Below are 16,917 nucleotides of genomic sequence, written 5' to 3'. Positions count from 1 at the left end.
CTAAGAAACTTACTTTACTACCTACTTACTAGGTTGTTATATGAAAGTAGTCTATTTAGTCGATGTTAAGAGAGATTTTTGTGAATTTTCAACGTTTATTTGCATAGTTTGTTACATAAAAGTTTTTTCAATTTATGTGAGTTTAAAGAGATCTCAGTGATGCTTAAAAAAGAATAAATTTAACATGAAGACAGTGATTTTAAGTCTGGTTAGTCTGACTGTAAGTCTGATTAATTAGAGTGATTAAATTAACTAGGTGTATACCGTAAAATACGTTGATTTTTGTCAAAATTTTGATTTTTAATTTCTGTAAGATTTTCTTATTTTTTATTAACCCTCAATACCGAAATGATCCCGGGATCGAATAAGTATAATCCCGAAATCCCGGGATTAGAAATAAGGACCGGGATCGAATTCCCTATCTTGCACCCACGCGACAATCTGACGAGGATTGTAATTACTTACACTAACTTACGCTAACTTACACTAACTTATAACTAAAAATGAAAGAATAGAGGATATAGAGATAGACAAGGAAAGAAGTAGAAATACCCGGGTTTCTTGCGATGAGCCCTTGGTTGGAGAACACTTTGTACTAAGAGGCCTTCCCTCGATGATCTCTCTCTGCATTTTTTTGGTCTTAGGTCACTTCTTACTTGTAGACCTTTCGCCTACAGTCTTTTTCCTTCGGATTGAGTCGTCTTTCCCAGATGATCTCTCTCTGTACTTTCCCGTCTTCGATCACCTCTCACTTGTAGACTTTTCGTCTACAGTCCTCCTTTCCTTTTTTTTTTTTTTTTTGGATCGCTTTGTCTCCGATCACTTCTCACTTGTAGGAGCACCTCTATGTTACCTCCTACCTACTCGAGATCTCCACTCCATCCCCTCTCCTTTCTCTCTGTTTTTGCTTCCGGGCCTCACTCCCTTTTCTTTTGTTCTTTATTTCTACGAAGAGGGTAATCCTCCCCAAGGCAAAAGGGGTTTAGACAAAGAAAGTTCTAGGAAGGTTTAGAGAAAAGAAAGTTCTAGAAGGATTTAGACAAAGAAAGAGGAAACTCTAATACTAATACAATATAAAATATATGGAATATATCATATCATGGCTGACGGCCACAATATTCTTTAACATCACAATTTAAAAAAGGTCAAGTATTCTATGGAACACATCATAAATCCACACTTAGATTTATGATGTGTCATGAATCTTGATATTGCATGATGAATGTCTCTTCTTTTATGCCTTTGTGCAATGCTTTGCTTTGTTAATAATTTGTTTTGTTACAGTGTACTCATGATAGTTGTTATCAGTCAGTTTATTGACTTTCATTGCAATTATTAAGGACATGATTTTTCTGATTGTGACTTCTTTACTATCTCTGTCTTAATTTTCCATATCATATTGAATGTCTTTTTCTTTTGCTACACAGCAATACAGGGAGGCCTTGCAATGTTGTGTGGCAAAACCATCATCAGCCTTACTATTTTACAAGTTTACAAATCTTTGTAAAATCCCATAAACTTCAAAGAACAATCTGGTTTCTTTTCTTGAGAAAGTTCAATTCATACAGCTTGTATATTCTTAAGTGAGGAATCGGATGTTTTTTCATTTTAGGTGAGAAACTGTAGCACTGCTGAATAATTTGGTCTAACTGTAAAAGTAATTTGTTTCCTTCCACTGATGATTGGCCATGATTGATTTAACTGCCAATGCAATGACACTAACATTACCAGACTTGAAGATACAATTTATCATATCTGCCATTTAAAATTATCATATTTGAGTTAAAATTCTCATACATATACCAACATACATATACAAAAAATATTAATTTTGGTTCTTTTCCAATTGAACAAATCTGAGAATGCCTTTCTGGTTTGCTTCAGTTGTTCATAATAAAATACATACAAGCCTGTCTACTGATGGAGCATACAAAATGCTGTTGGTCAGTGTCAAATGCTTATGGTTGGCAACTATGTGTTTAGATTTGAATGAGGTCATGACTGGACAGTGTGAAAAGAAAAGGGTCATATATGTGGGTGAGTGTGTTCAGGATAAAAGTTGACTCATTATTTTTAAAATCTGTTTATTGAGAGAGAGAGAGAGAGAGGGGTGTTCTCTTCTGGTACACTATTAGATCATCTGACAGTATAATTATTTACACAGATGTATAAAGTTTATGGGGTTAACAGGAAAAGAAAGTTTGAAAGGGGAGAGTTTCACTTATTTTTCTGGAGGAGGAAAGTTCTAAATATCAGAAGCCATCTACAAAAGTTTAGCAAGGGACATGAAGACAGGCAGCCAAGATTCACACATTTCTGTGGAAGTTAGGTGAAGTAGAAAAATTATCAGCAAATGAATAGCAAAGCAGACTGGACAGGAATTTTTCAAGAGAGCATATAGCAAGCTGGACAGAAAACAGGCCTCATATACTTGGGATACAGGTTTTCTTTGTTCTCAAATTACAATTTGTCTTGAATATTTTTCCTCAGAATTCAATTGGTCTCGTGCCTGTTTCTAAGTGAAATTAGAGACTTTCTTAGGCCATGAAAAAGATCAATATCAACAATTAATTCAATCTCAATTGGAGATGTTTGTTGATCTTAGGATCCTCATTGTCTTAAATCAGATGGTGTGTATACTTCTACTTGACAGTTATTGTTGTAAAGTTTGAAGTTATTCATAAATTCAACAGGATGTAAACAATTCAATAAAAAAAAATTTCTTTGCAAAATTATTGGAATAGGGATGTTGAGGTGAGGGTTTAGATACTTTTATTTATTTTATTTATTTATTTATGCATACCACTGGATACAATCCATAATGTGGGGAGCAATACCAAAAACAAAACAGTTAAATACAAAGATTATAAAAACACAGACAAAAATATACAATAATAAATTATATAAGTAATAATTGAAATTATAAGTTAAGATTTAAAATTAAAATGTAATATTTAAAGTTGAATGCTTGGGAGCATCTGTCAACAAAATACAAAAATACCAATAAATAAAACAAATAATAATAAGCAAATTGCTTACCTATAAAGAAAAAATAAATTAGTATTGGTGACATAGCACTGACATGCTTCCAAACAACACCAGCAACAAAGTCAAATTTATAGTAGAGGAAATGCCCCCTGAAACAAAAGATCAACAGATTTCTTTAGAAAACAAAACACTTTAAATTAAAAACAACGTTCCAAAAAAATTTTAAGAAAAAGTTCTGGAAAAAACAATGCAGCCAATGCAGCTATTTCTTCCACAGTCAACCTCAATTCATCCTTTCTAGATTCATCCCAAAATAATCTATTAATCCTCTGCCTAGTTTCCAAAGAAACCAATGTATCATTGCCACAGGCCAGTCATAAAATCAAAGGGAATCCAAAATTGATCCATCGTAAGAGACAACATCTTTCCAAATTAACAGAGAAACTATGACCAAATCAATAACAGAACAACCATGATTAGAGATAAAAGAATAATCACCTGTTTCATCACCTAAATATCTCCCATTAACAATAATCATATTTAGATCATCACATAAGTGAAGCAGCTTCCTACCACAATAATCAATCACTAAGTCTTTTGAATTCCTCTGCTTAGAACAAACAATACCAAAAAAATTACAAAATGCCTTAGAAATTATATTTTCTAAACTGATTCCAGCATTAAAATCACTGTCAATCAACACATTTCTATTATTATCTAATATCAAACCAGTTAAGGCATCAAAAATAGATTGCCAGTCATTTTCCCTTAAATAAACAAAAACAATAAACAAACACCAAATTTAACAAGTATTAGAAAGTTGTCTTGATAAACAACCAACACCAGCAACAAAGTCAAATTTATAGCAGAGGTAATATGCCCCTGGAAAAAACAATACAGCCAAAAATTTCTTCTCATAATACTTTAAAGTGCCCACATTTAGCCTAAATATGCCAAGCATCCACAGTTTCTTTCTCAACACAAAAATTACACAGTTCTCTTGAATAATTATTTAAGAAATTCAGTGAATTACACCTAGCCTATAAAGAAAAAATAAATTAGTATCAGTGACTGTTGTATCTGTAAAATAAATGATTACTATTAACATATATAATTAACTTTATTATAATACAAATGTAACTTTGTGCCTCCAGGTCTAAGTGTTACAACAGCTAATGCATGACTGACCAGAGACAAAGGAACACGACAAAGGCCAGAGGTGTGAGGTCACCTAACTAGGTCAAGGGGCAATTCAGTGTGGGTAATCCCCTGGAGGTTTATATACATAACAATTCTCCCATGCTTAATAAAATGTTTAAAATTTGTTTGTTTAGAGATTTAAGTGTTGTACTGGTCTTCATATGTGCATTGATCATCGAGGTTCCATTTCATTTGTGTTTGTCATTGTTTGGCTAGATTCTTCCTCCTTCTCTGGGGGCTGGTCAGAAGTTGTTTTTGAGATTGTCTCCTTTTTGTTGGGTAAAGTCATTACAGTTCTTTTGTTGTAGTTAATTGTGCTTGGGTGTGGACTAGCGCTAGCTGGAGATGAGTCTCTATTGTTTACTAAGTCATTGCACCTGTTAATTTTCTTTTTGTTGAAGTTGAATCTTATCTGAATAGGATTTGTCTGTTTGTTAATTTCACACAGGTGTAGTTGATCATAATGCCTTTTTATTATGTATCCATCATCGAGTTCAGCTAAGTAATGTACACAACCTAGTCATTCAGCTACGATACCATATTTCCAAGGACTGGACATTGTATAATTTCAGGATTGTGCACAATCTCCCATGTGATAAAATTTGTAGAATTTCGGTTGTTTGGCTATGTTTCTTTGAGAGGCTTGTGCCAGAGATTTGAGCAGATCTAATTTTGTTCTTACTGTATGTCCTAATAAGTTTTCTGCTGGGCTTTTCCCATTAGATAACGAAGTCGCTCTATACCAGAATAGTAGTTCATGAAGCTTCTGATGTAAGGTACCACTTTTATACTTCATACATTTGAGGCATGTGTTTAAGGTGTGACAGTATCTTTCAGCCTGGCTATTTGTGGCTGGATGTCCTGGTGCTATTAAGCTTTGATGGATTCTGTTTCTTGAACAAAACTCTTGAAATTCTTGTGACTTAAAAATACTTGCATTATCACTTACTAAAATCTCAGGTAGACAAATTGTGAGGTCAGCCGATTAGGGGTGAAGTGTTTTCGACAGCCGAGCGGTCATTACTGTCATGTGGGCGTGGAATGATTCACCGAGACAGGTTTACCATATAAAACCGTTTAATAAAATTATAATTTCTTACAATCTTTTCTTGAGTGACGGATTATCACACCACGGAGCATGAGGATAAAGTTCAATAGAGTTCGAAAAGTTCGTTTTCCCATTTCCTGCTGTTTGGCGACGACAAACTAATAATTGTCGGCCCCAGGGCAAATGGCACTGCTTCCGGTGGTCTTTCTTGGACGAACCGACGAGCCTGGAGGTCGTCCGGTGGCACGGCAGATGAGGTTGCTTCCACTCAATCCGAAACGTTCTTTCCAAGATTCCACGGGGACACACACATGTCCAGGAAAGTAAGACTATGAACCAAGAACGTTTGTAACTTGAATCGCACTGTTTTATAGATTCCTCAACCTCAGCCACCTTTCCATTGGTCTCTCCTTGTCACCTGGTGACAATTCGAAACCCCACCAAAGGGCGCGGGAGAGGTCAACGTTGCGTCAGAACACAACTCTTCTACAACCTCATTTTCCTCAACTTTACTCTATCTATTGTTTAAAATCTTTTAACAAGACAAAAGGTTCATTGTTTAAATCTGATCTTTAAGTTTGCTCTTTTGCGCTACGAAACTTGACTCATTTAAATAGTCGTTAGTGGCCTCCTTTCGGACCCCGTTTGGGTCCTCACAAAATTGACCAAAGACTTCATGTAGAAAATGAATTGTGATGGATGTGTCTGGTGCTTTCTTTGTATAGAATATTTCTGGCCATTTTGATTTGGCATCAACAACAATAAAGAAATAATGATTCATAAATGGTCCTGCATAATCGATGTTTATATATTGCCAGTTTTTTGTAGGCATTTCTCATTTGTGTATTGAAGGCTTTTGTTGGGTTTTTCTTAAGGTCACAGCACCTTTGCAACTTTTAACAAATTCTCGATATCAGAGTCAATAGTATGCCAGTAACAGTAATTTTGGGCTAGGGCCTTCATTCGAACAATTCCTATGTATGTAGAGTGTAGCAGGATTGCTCTTGCAGGATTGCTGGCTGAAACTTCTTGGGATGATTACGCAGTATCCTCTAAACAGAATGCCGTTGTGTGTGGATATTTCTGGGTTGTACATATGGTCATTGACAATGTTGTTTTTGATCTGTGATAGTTCTTTGTCAATTGATGATTCTCTTTGAATGTCCTTGGCACTGATAGTTTCAGTTGAGTTATGTTTAACAACAGTGCCATGATACATATCATCATGGTCTTCTGTCAGGGCTTCTTTCCTTGTTAAGGGTATAGAGTTCCATGACAAGTAATTGGTATTTGTATGTTCAATTGACTTCCTATATTTGATGGTGTAATTGTGCAACTGGATGTGGTGTGAGTTGTGCAACTGCTTGTTGACTGTGACTTTATAGTCGGCACAATTTTGCACTGTCCTATCAGGTTTCAGGATAACGACTATGGATGTTTTTACTTCTGTTGATGAAATGTTGTTGTCCTTAGTTGTGTGGCTGAGTTCATTGATGTCAATCTTTAAACTCCGAATCCAATCTCTTCCTACTATTGCATTTTTTTGGAAGGGAATGACATACAAGTCCTGTATACTGTAGTTACCATCATATTTAGTTTTTACTTTTGCTACTCTTAGGGGTTTGAAAATATCATCTGTGTAACTTCGAAAGGTCACTTCTGTTTTTGCTACAGGTGCACATTCAATTGTAAGTGATTAAATTCATCAATACTGATGATGGTTATGTGACTGCCAGTGTCACATTCAAAATGGACTTTTGTACTGTTAACATAAATTTCTGTTAGGAGTCTGTCATCAGTTTTTGTTATATTAACAAATATGACTAGAACACTGTTTATATCAAAGTCAGATACACGTTCGTGATTAATATTGTGGATGTTATGATTCCTGTTAACTGTGGACATTATGATTCCTGTTAATTGTTGACGTTTGTTTCCTTAAGGATAATATGCATATTTTTCCTGTATGTCCTTTTTTAATGACACTGTTCACATTTCAGCCAGTCTTTCACTCTACAGTTTATTAATTTATGGTTGTTTTTTTCGCAATGTAAGCATAATTCTTCTAAATAAAGTTCTTTAAGGTTAAGTAGGTTTCCACTGCGATCTCCTATTGTGCTTCTGTTCCGATTTGATGGTTGTTTGCAGATGTGAACAGAGTTTAATTTGAGTATTTTTGGTAATTTTGTGAACAAGATGGTTACTTTTATATACTTCGTCATTTTCAATTTTAGAAGCTTCTATGGCTAATGCAATTTCTAGCATCTGTTCGTAGGTTAGATCAGTTTGTTGTAGAATTTTCTTACAGATGTCGGAATCTTGTAAACCACTTATGAATTGTACTCTTAACATTACATCTATGATGGTTTTTATACAGTCTGCATTGTTACAACTAGACTTGAAATCTGCACTTTTCGAGAGTTGTTTTAACAAAGTCATGTAATTTGAAATGGACTCACCATTATGTTGTACTCTGGACAAAAATTTATGCTGTTCTGTCAGGATATTTCATTTTGGTGTTAGGTGATTTTGTAGCAACTTCATTAATTCAGCAAAGGTTCACCTAAAGGGTATTTTTGATGCTGTTAGGTTGGTCAGTAGCTGATAATGTTTTGGTCCAAGACAATTGATTAATAGAGAGGTTGAGGCGCACATTTTAAACGTGTAAACGTGTACGTGTGACGTTCGGCGCCGCTTTCCCGTAAGCCTAAAAGTTTGACGATGGTGTTTGGAATGTCGAGCGTGATTCCACCGACTATCCAAACACCATTGTCAAACTTTTAGGCTTACGGGAAAGCGGCGCCGAATGTTACACGTACACATTTACACGTTTAAAACGTGCGCCTCAACCTCTCTATTATCATTATCTTAGCTTCTTCAGTAATGGTGTCTGTTCCGGTTAGTCCTTTGATTTTGAAAAGTTATCCAGTCATTGGGAATAGTTTTCAAAGGTCTTGGAATTTTGTCATAAGTTTCAAAGGTTAGAGTTTGTGTTTGAGAACTCATTGAACTGATAGTTCTGGTTTTGTCTCCACTGACTGACTCTGTAGTTTCTTGATAAACACATTTACAGTTGAAATTAATTCCATAAGTTCACTCATTTTTTATATTTTTTTGTCCTCCAATTTTATCCTTATTGTATTTTATTGTTGTCAATTGTTGTGTTTGAAAAATAAACAATTACTTGTTAACGTATATAATTTACTTTAATGTAATACAGATGTAACTTGGTGATAATACAAGCATAAGTTTATGTCTCCAGTTCTAAGTGTTACAACAGCTAATGCATCACTGACCGGAGACAAAGGAACACAACATAGGTCAGAGGTGCGAGGTCACCTAACTAGGTCAAGGGGCAATTCAGTGTGGGTCAGGTTGTACATACATAACAGTACACAGCACTGACAGATGCTCTCCAGGTTTAGATACTTACAAAACCTCACAATAATAAATATATTAATTAAAATTAATATAGTTATTTATTTAAACATCTTAAAATAAGTTATTTTATTTTATACAACTTGAATAATTTGAAATTTGTATAATACAGGTAACTGGGAATATTTATGTAATAAATTTCGAAAAATCCTAATAGTTAGATGTCTTCGCACTGATCGTATTATACAATGTATTAAAGATCTTATATCTTCAAATCTAGGAAATGAGTAAGTAATATATATAAATAAAAGTTTAATGGTTTATGTATTATTTAAATATATTTATTTTTTAATTTATACTATTATTATACATATGTACAAGATTTCTTCTCATTGGGAAAACTAGGAAAAATCAGGAAAACTCTTATATTTCATATAAACTATCTCATACAAAACCTTTTTAACTAGTAATTGAACTTTAACGTAATTTCTGAACGTTTTCGGCCTTCACCAAGGCCTGTCTCAGGTGTTTAATAACATTAACTTGAACTCAGGTGTTTAATAACATTAACCAAAAATTGGAACAGTAGAATGATGATGCTCAACTTTAAACTATGAATATATCAAATTCATGCAGTTTATTGACTTCATTTGAATTTCTCATACAGGTACTTCCACACATGCACCACCATCTCACTGTCTTTAAAGTTAATATAGTTGCCTTTCAAGTTGGCTTTATAAATTTCCTAAGCCTCCAGGCTACGGATATGGTCTGTTTGAAAGGCCTGCCTAATTAATCTGGTGTTCTGGTGCTCAGCATGCACTTCTGGGTCTATGGTGTATGTGGACAAGGCAGTGGTGTCCCTGTTGTTTGCAAGGTCATATTGATGTTCACATACCCTTTTATGTACTGAATATTTGGTTGAGCCAATAATACTAGGTAGTTTTGGAATTTATCATCCCTAAAAGGAATAGAATACACTCCTGAGACTCTGCTTTGATCCATTTTATCTTTTACATTGTGTAGCAGCCTGTATATTGTACTAGATCTCCTGTATGTGATTTCTATACCACTCTGGTTTCCAATATCTTTGTATAAGGAGTTCAAATGTTGACTGAACTGAACTATGGTGCACCTGAAGCCTGGCTTTTCCCTCTTGTCCCAAATCTGGTTTATATCTTTCAAGTACCTTCTTTACTGTGTCCAACTCTGTTCATATATTGGCTATTTTTATTTCCAGCTCATCCAGCTACTCTTCCCATTTTCACTCCTATCCCACCCTGTCCAGTAAATTCCTGCTCCATTTGTATTGTTCCTAAGAGAACTGGTTTGATAGACTGTAGAGGTCAATCAAGGGCAAACAGAAATTTGGAAGAAAAGAAAAGAGTTTTGATTTGGATACTCAGGAGAAAATACATTGAACTGAGTGATAGTTTATCCTGGAAAATTTGTGTATGTATTTATATTAAAGGAAAGTTTATTTCAAGATTGATAAAGCAGATCAGACTGAAATTTTTAGACTTTTTGAAAAGGAACACTGTCAAGCTTGAAAATCACAAGCACTTGAACAGAATTATTTCCTATTGTAGCTTTCTGGCAGGTGTCTTCACGACTGTGAGATATAAAAATCATTACTATTTTGATAAGTTTAATAGAGAGGAATATGAATATCTTTATTTTCGTTGTAAAAGTTTGAAATCACAAGAGTTCTGTGAATTCTGTGATGTCCTCTACAAGAAAATCATAAAGATGTGTCTGTTAAATGGGGGTTAAATTGCTGTTGATGGTAGCCTATATTGAGTCTATACAGTTCGCTTAAATCATATTTTCTGTCAGAAGAGAAGCCAGGCCATAGAGTTGAAAGATTGAGAAATCTGTTTGAAGACCCAATGGCTGAGATATATTTGCTCTTTTTTCATGCTACATTACCATTGTTCATTACTTTCATAAAAAGACTGGAGAAAAAATTTCCTTTATGTATATCTTAAGTGACCTAATGACTGATTTTCTGAGAAAATTGATAGGCATGTTCATGCAAGGTACAAAATGCTGATTCAGTCACTTGCCAATTGAAAAGAGAGAAACAACATGAAAACAAATATTTGTTCGTAGGATTTTCAACAAAGCAGGAAATTGATTTTTTCTTAAATAAATTGTGATGTTTCCAACAGGACAATTGAGAAGTTTCATACAGCTGTACAACAGTTCTTCATGGTTTTAACAGAGTATTTGCAAAAATACTTGCTATTTAATAATGAGATTGTATTCAATAATTCTTTTGTGGATGTTAAAAATGACAGCAGTGAATTTTTTCAGGTTCAACACTTTTGTGACAGATATAAGTGTATTCTTAATTACTCTTTTACTGATTATGCAACATTATATGATGAACATTTAGCATTCAAATGCAGGCAAAATGAGTTGCCAAGTCAAGATAAAAACAGTGAAGAAATTTGGTGTTCTCTTTTTCAAGAAAAAGACTGTAATGGAAAATTGAAGTTTAAAAAGTTACATGCAGTTGTACAGATTGTACTGACTATCGCACATAACAACAGAAGAGGAATCTTCAGTGTGATGAGGCAATATATAACTTAATTTTTGGCCAACTGCAAACTGTAAAAAACAATGTCTTTGCTAGTGGCTTGCAAACTTAATTAATTATCTGATGGTAAGAAGTGCCATTCATTATACTTTAATGAGAACTATATAAAAAAAATTCAGAAAGCAACTATGTTGTGTAATGAACAATATTCCATATCTAAAAAATGAAAATGAGGATATGGAATATTGTTACATTAACATTTGAGTATTTTTTATAATCTTTCATTCTCTGTTATATTATCTTATGAATATGAAAGATCTGCTTTCATATTCATGTTTTCTAATCTCTGTAACCAGATTATATTGTCATTTTTTCATTGATAAAGTTACAGCTGTTCTGGTAGCAGATTAATGTATTAACTTTTTCCTCCTAATATTAGCAATTTTGGACCCCAAAGTCAGATTTTTCAGAATCTGAAATTTGGAAAGCATGAAATCTGAAAAAGAATCTGAATCTGAAAAAGAATATTTATTAATATCAGTTTAATCAGTTTTGCACAAATTGAAATTTTATCTGTCATCTTAGGTACAGTACTTTAATATTTAAAAAGTTTTTATTAGTAAAATCTTTAATTATGTGTTTCAGATTTATGGAACCATGTTCTGATAGTGCATATAATTTTTCTTCACCGATAAAGCCATTATTGTTTATCCTGTCTTCACAAACTGTAAGTGTAAATTTTAATTTAAACTTTTTCTGATATAAAACATTTAAATTTATATTGATGAATTTGCTTATTTTAAAATTTTTAAAATAAACTTTAATAAGTTTATTTTTAAAAATTATTCAAATAACAAAAATGGCTACAGATTACTTCATGATAAATTTTTCTTTGTATGTTAATTACTATGTATATTTAGTTTTGTTGGCTTAAAATAGTATTATTGATTTGTTTATTAGAATTATAAATAATTAATTAATTATTACTATATATTTCTATAGAAGTAACAAAACATATCTAGGGAATACAAAATTTAATATTAACCTGAAATAGCTTTGATTTTATATATTTAGCTGTATGGAGCTTATTTAGCTGTAATACATTAGGAAAGATATATATGAAAATATTACTTGATATATATTTTAAAACTTGCTTCCAGTNAGACAGGGTTTAACATAACATATTAATAATATTTTAAACCAATTAGAAAAATAACATTAACTTGTCAAAACAAATCATACATTCTTTACAAGTACAGGTAACTCTCATATAACACCGTAGTTATGTTCCAAAAAAATGCCATGTTATACAAATTCATGCTATACAAAACAAAAGAGTAACATAAACATGAGGTGAGGTTCCAAAAGTTAACAAAAGTATACTAGTCTTTTTGTTACTAAGAAATATTTTATAGATGACAAAATAAAAATATGTTATTAATCAAAAATTTATTCTAGTGAGTCATGTTTGTTTAGTCATTATTATACATAAATGTTTTAACTATAATTTCTGTTGTCAAGTTGACCATGTCCAATTTGAACATGTTAAATGATGTCAATTGTTATTTTTACTTAGGCATATCTTTTATTTTACTGTTTTTAAAATGAAATTATTTTGAAAATTTTTTATTGGAAAATTTCTCTATTGATATCAATAATTCTTATTTTAGGATCCAATTAGCGTTTTTGAAAAAGAAGTTCAAAATCATCAGTTAATTAATTCATATGAAATCTTATCTATGGACCAGAATACATTCTTAATTGCTGAGCAGTTAATTGAAGAAGGACTTAAAATGGTTAAATCTTAGATAACATATAATGTTTAATTATATTGATATTTTTTATTGTATTTATTTGTATTTTTAAATATAACAATTTAGCTTTAATATAACAATAATAAGTTAAGTATTATTCCGCTATCATTAAATCTATTTATGACCAGAGCGTCGGCACCAGATCGGTGATGCCTATGTCAGGACTGACAGGTAGTTAGTATTGGAAGGTTTAGAAAGCTTTACTCAGAGGTATTTCCTTTAAGGGGATGAAAGGAAGTGAGAAGATGCTAGACTGGAGGAAAAGTTGTTGGTGGCAGAGGTCAAAGGGGATGAAGATGCAAAAGAGAAATAAGAAGAGGAAGGGGAGGTCTTGAGCTGCACTGGTTACTTTATTTTAGACACAAAGCATGTTACATAATAGTAAGCAAGTTAGACATTCATAGTTATAATGGTTACATAATGTCACAAAATCATGGCTATACAATGGATGTACTGTACAGTGTTTAAATAGTACAACAAAAAGATGGTGAGTTACATAACTCTCTCTTGTAATTCCATCTTGTTGTTTACCTTTCTGACAAATAATTTCTATAGTATTTGCGAGACTGTTGGATGGGCACTCGTTAAGTTTTGTGTCTGGGTTTATTTACAAAAGGTGAAAGTTTAACTGTCCCATCGGATATTCATTAACGTTTTAATACCAAGTTTCGAATTTCATCCGGGCCCTGCATTTAAATAATTTTTTTATGGACTAGTTGATTTCTGTTCTCTGAATTTTTGTAAGTGCTTTTCTGAACTTATTATTTAAAAAAGAAACTGATGATATTATGGAGCATAAAAAGAGTAGAGTGTCAAGAACTGTGCTCACCATAAAAACCAAGTAAGAGATAATAGTCAAGGTAGAAAGTGGGCACAAGATGTCTGATTTTGCTAGGCAGTATGGCTTGAACAGGAGGTCTACAGTAGACACAATCTCAACTATGGAAGGTATATCAAGAAGTCTCAAGCTGTTAATGGAGTAATGAAAATTACATCTGAGAAATAAAGAGCATTTTAGAGCTCATAATGTAACCTGAAACTGATCTGACAACAGAAGAACTCCAGGGATGTCAGAACAACGATCATCCAAGTGGTATCCAAACCAGAATAAGGCTAATGGGGTTGGGGATCTCTATAACTACAATACTATTAATTACTTCCAAAAAATTCTGAAGAAAAGAGAAAAAGCAATTGACATTGGACAGATTCTTTAACCCCCACAAATGGAAAAAACATGACTAATAAAAATGCAAGACTGCATATATATATATATTTTTACTATTACATATAAATAAACGTAGTAAAAAAAAAAAGCAAATATTTTTTTATTTTTTGGAGTCTCCAGAATGAATTAATCAAATTCCCATAAAAACCTATGGTAAATCGATAATCGGTTTACGAACAATTTGGATAACAAACAAGGTCTTGGAACGGATTATGTTCTTTAACCGATCACCCACTGTATATTGGGAAGAGGCACAATATATAAAAAAATAATTTTAGAAAAGGGAGATAACCACATCATTAAAGGTTTTATTCAGTTTTCAAGAATTAAAGTTATCATTAGGAATGAGAGAAATGAAGCTGCTGAAAAGTAGACATGATTACAATTTTTTATTAAGAAATGACAATTAAAAATGTGCATGGTGTATCAAATTGATCAAGTGTTCCTGATGGAAGGTTAAGAATCTAATGCTAAATGTACATTGCATGAACAATAAATATGTTCAATTTTACATGCATTGAAATATTGAAAAATGGAGAAAAATCTTTAATCTTCTTTTACATTCTATGCAAATTACTCTCTAGTGGTTTTGCTCATATTACCAATGAAACTGTTTGAAACATTTACTAACACTCTGTGCTTTCTGTGTTGCTGTTATTTAATGAAAGAGCATTGAATAATGTAATTACATTGAAATTTATATTTCATTTTATATTCCAGGGTAAATGGATATTTTTAACTAATTGCCACAACTGTTTACATTGGATGCCTGAACTAAATAAAATAATTGAGAAGTTGCCTGAATCAAAATATCATCATCATTTTCGTCTGTGGCTTAGTACAGTACCATATCCTGATTTTCCCATATCTCTTCTTCAGAAATGTGTCAAAATCACAACAGAACAACCAAAGGTATTATTATTTATTGATAGATTATGCTCTACTCAGTTGATAATTATCTAGTATTATACCAACTAAAAAGTTATTATTTTCAAAAAACAGAACAGAGTTGTAGTTATAAATCTTACTCAATTTGAATTTAAAGAATCCAAAACAACTGAATTTTACAAACTAGTTTATTTTTAGTACAAATTTCTACAAAACTCAATGCAAGATCTACAATAATTTCCTTACCATAATACATGTTATAATAATTATTTTTTAAATTTCACAAAATGCATTTCAAAATCTTACACTCCTTTTCATTTTTTGTGAAATTTCTATAGTTTGGTAAGAATAATACACTAAGATAAACAAGTGAAAGCACAAACAGGAAAACAAAAGCATTAAAAAGATTATTGAGTTTCTTTCTTAATTTAGCTTCAATAGTTTCATTTCAAAGTTTTTTATTCCATTAATTATGTTTAAATTCACACACAAAAAACACCACAGAAAGTATTTAATGTATTAATGCTTTTTGGATAGATTCATTCAAATTTCAGTTAATAACAAAAATTAACATTGTACAATTTTATATTTTATAATCTCAATGTTTTTAAGTAAAACAAACAGCAGGCCTCAAGCGAATTAAATTCAAATACTGAACAAATTCAGTATGCTACATAAACAAACCTCATGAAACCTAATAAATTTGTAAAGCCAAACAACCATTGTATGTAACCAAGGATGGTTATATCATATTTAAGTATGTCTGGAAAGGGAAATGGGACCAGAGGCTTGAGTAGTGTAACTGGCAACACATTCACACAGAAGGCAGGAATTGTGGGTTTGAGTCCTGCTCCAGGCCAATTCTTTACTTCCAGAATATTCTAAATTACTTAATAAATATTAATTTAATTATAATTATTAAATTTAATAAGAAATGGTACCTACCGTGTTTCCCCGAAAATAAGACATCCGCAGAAAATAAGACCTAGCACAGATTTTGCTGAAATGCGAAATATAAGACCTCCCCCTGAAAGTAAGACCTAGTGAAGTTTTTTTTAGTGGTAACGGTCATCGACAGATGGTTGAAAGTGGCCGTTGGCTTTTTGAAAGTACAGCCACTGATTGGCCAACAGACAATCATGCCACACGGCATGATTTGCATAAGACTATGGCTTGGGATCACAGATTTGCATAACATTATGGCTGGTGATGGCTAATTGGTCGGCAGTAAATCACGCCACATGACATTTGCATAGTGCTACGGTTTAGTAAGCACTAATTGGTCGTCGAGTCCGATGTTGACGCTATAAAAAGGCGACAGTTCGACACACCAGATATACGTCACTCTCGTCTAAGTGTGACAGTTAAAGATGTACGAGACAAATTGTTCCAACGAATGTCAATTAAACAATAATTTATTACAACAGGGATTAACAGGTAATACAGAGATGCCCGTCAGAGACAAATACACAGATATACAACAGGTCTCTACTCTCGTCCAGAATCTTACAATTTTTAATTATCACGATATAGGTTCTAATCACTAACTTATAATTAACTTATATCTAACTTAATCTAACACTATACTAATAAGAGGAAAAGGAAGGAAGGAAAGAAAAGGTCTACCGGTAGTTAGCACAGGAGGTCCTGATGGTGGTTTCCGATAATTGCGGGGGTTTTCTCGGCCGACTTTGGTATATTAAACATTCCTAGTATGAAATTTGGCACTTAGTTTTCGTAGACTACTATCTCTCATCAATCAAGTCACTAGTCCTTTTCTCTTCTCTTTGGACTACGCTAAACTTCGCACATTGGGCTGGTTCTTTGTCTTAAG

General features: G+C 32.7%; 1 protein-coding gene across 1 annotated transcript in view; it reads left to right on the top strand.

Moving 5' to 3' along the window:
• LOC111637065 (dynein heavy chain 2, axonemal-like) overlaps positions 1–16,917 on the top strand; it is a 76,897-nt gene that overhangs the window by 28,227 nt on the left and 31,753 nt on the right. Inside the window, exons 3-6 of the mRNA XM_023382475.1 lie at positions 8,787–8,901; positions 11,802–11,883; positions 12,827–12,952; positions 14,916–15,107. Of these exons, the coding sequence (XP_023238243.1) occupies positions 11,806–11,883; positions 12,827–12,952; positions 14,916–15,107 (396 nt within the window). The 5' untranslated portion in view covers positions 8,787–8,901; positions 11,802–11,805. The remainder of the gene's footprint in view (positions 1–8,786; positions 8,902–11,801; positions 11,884–12,826; positions 12,953–14,915; positions 15,108–16,917) is intronic.

The sequence above is a fragment of the Centruroides sculpturatus genome, unplaced genomic scaffold, assembly GCF_000671375.1.
Source record: "Centruroides sculpturatus isolate CEXI.00-Female unplaced genomic scaffold, Cexi_2.0 scaffold1117, whole genome shotgun sequence".
Lineage (NCBI taxonomy): Eukaryota > Metazoa > Arthropoda > Arachnida > Scorpiones > Buthidae > Centruroides > Centruroides sculpturatus.
Note: the sequence above shows the minus strand (reverse complement) of the source record. Positions and strands in the feature narration are given on the sequence as shown.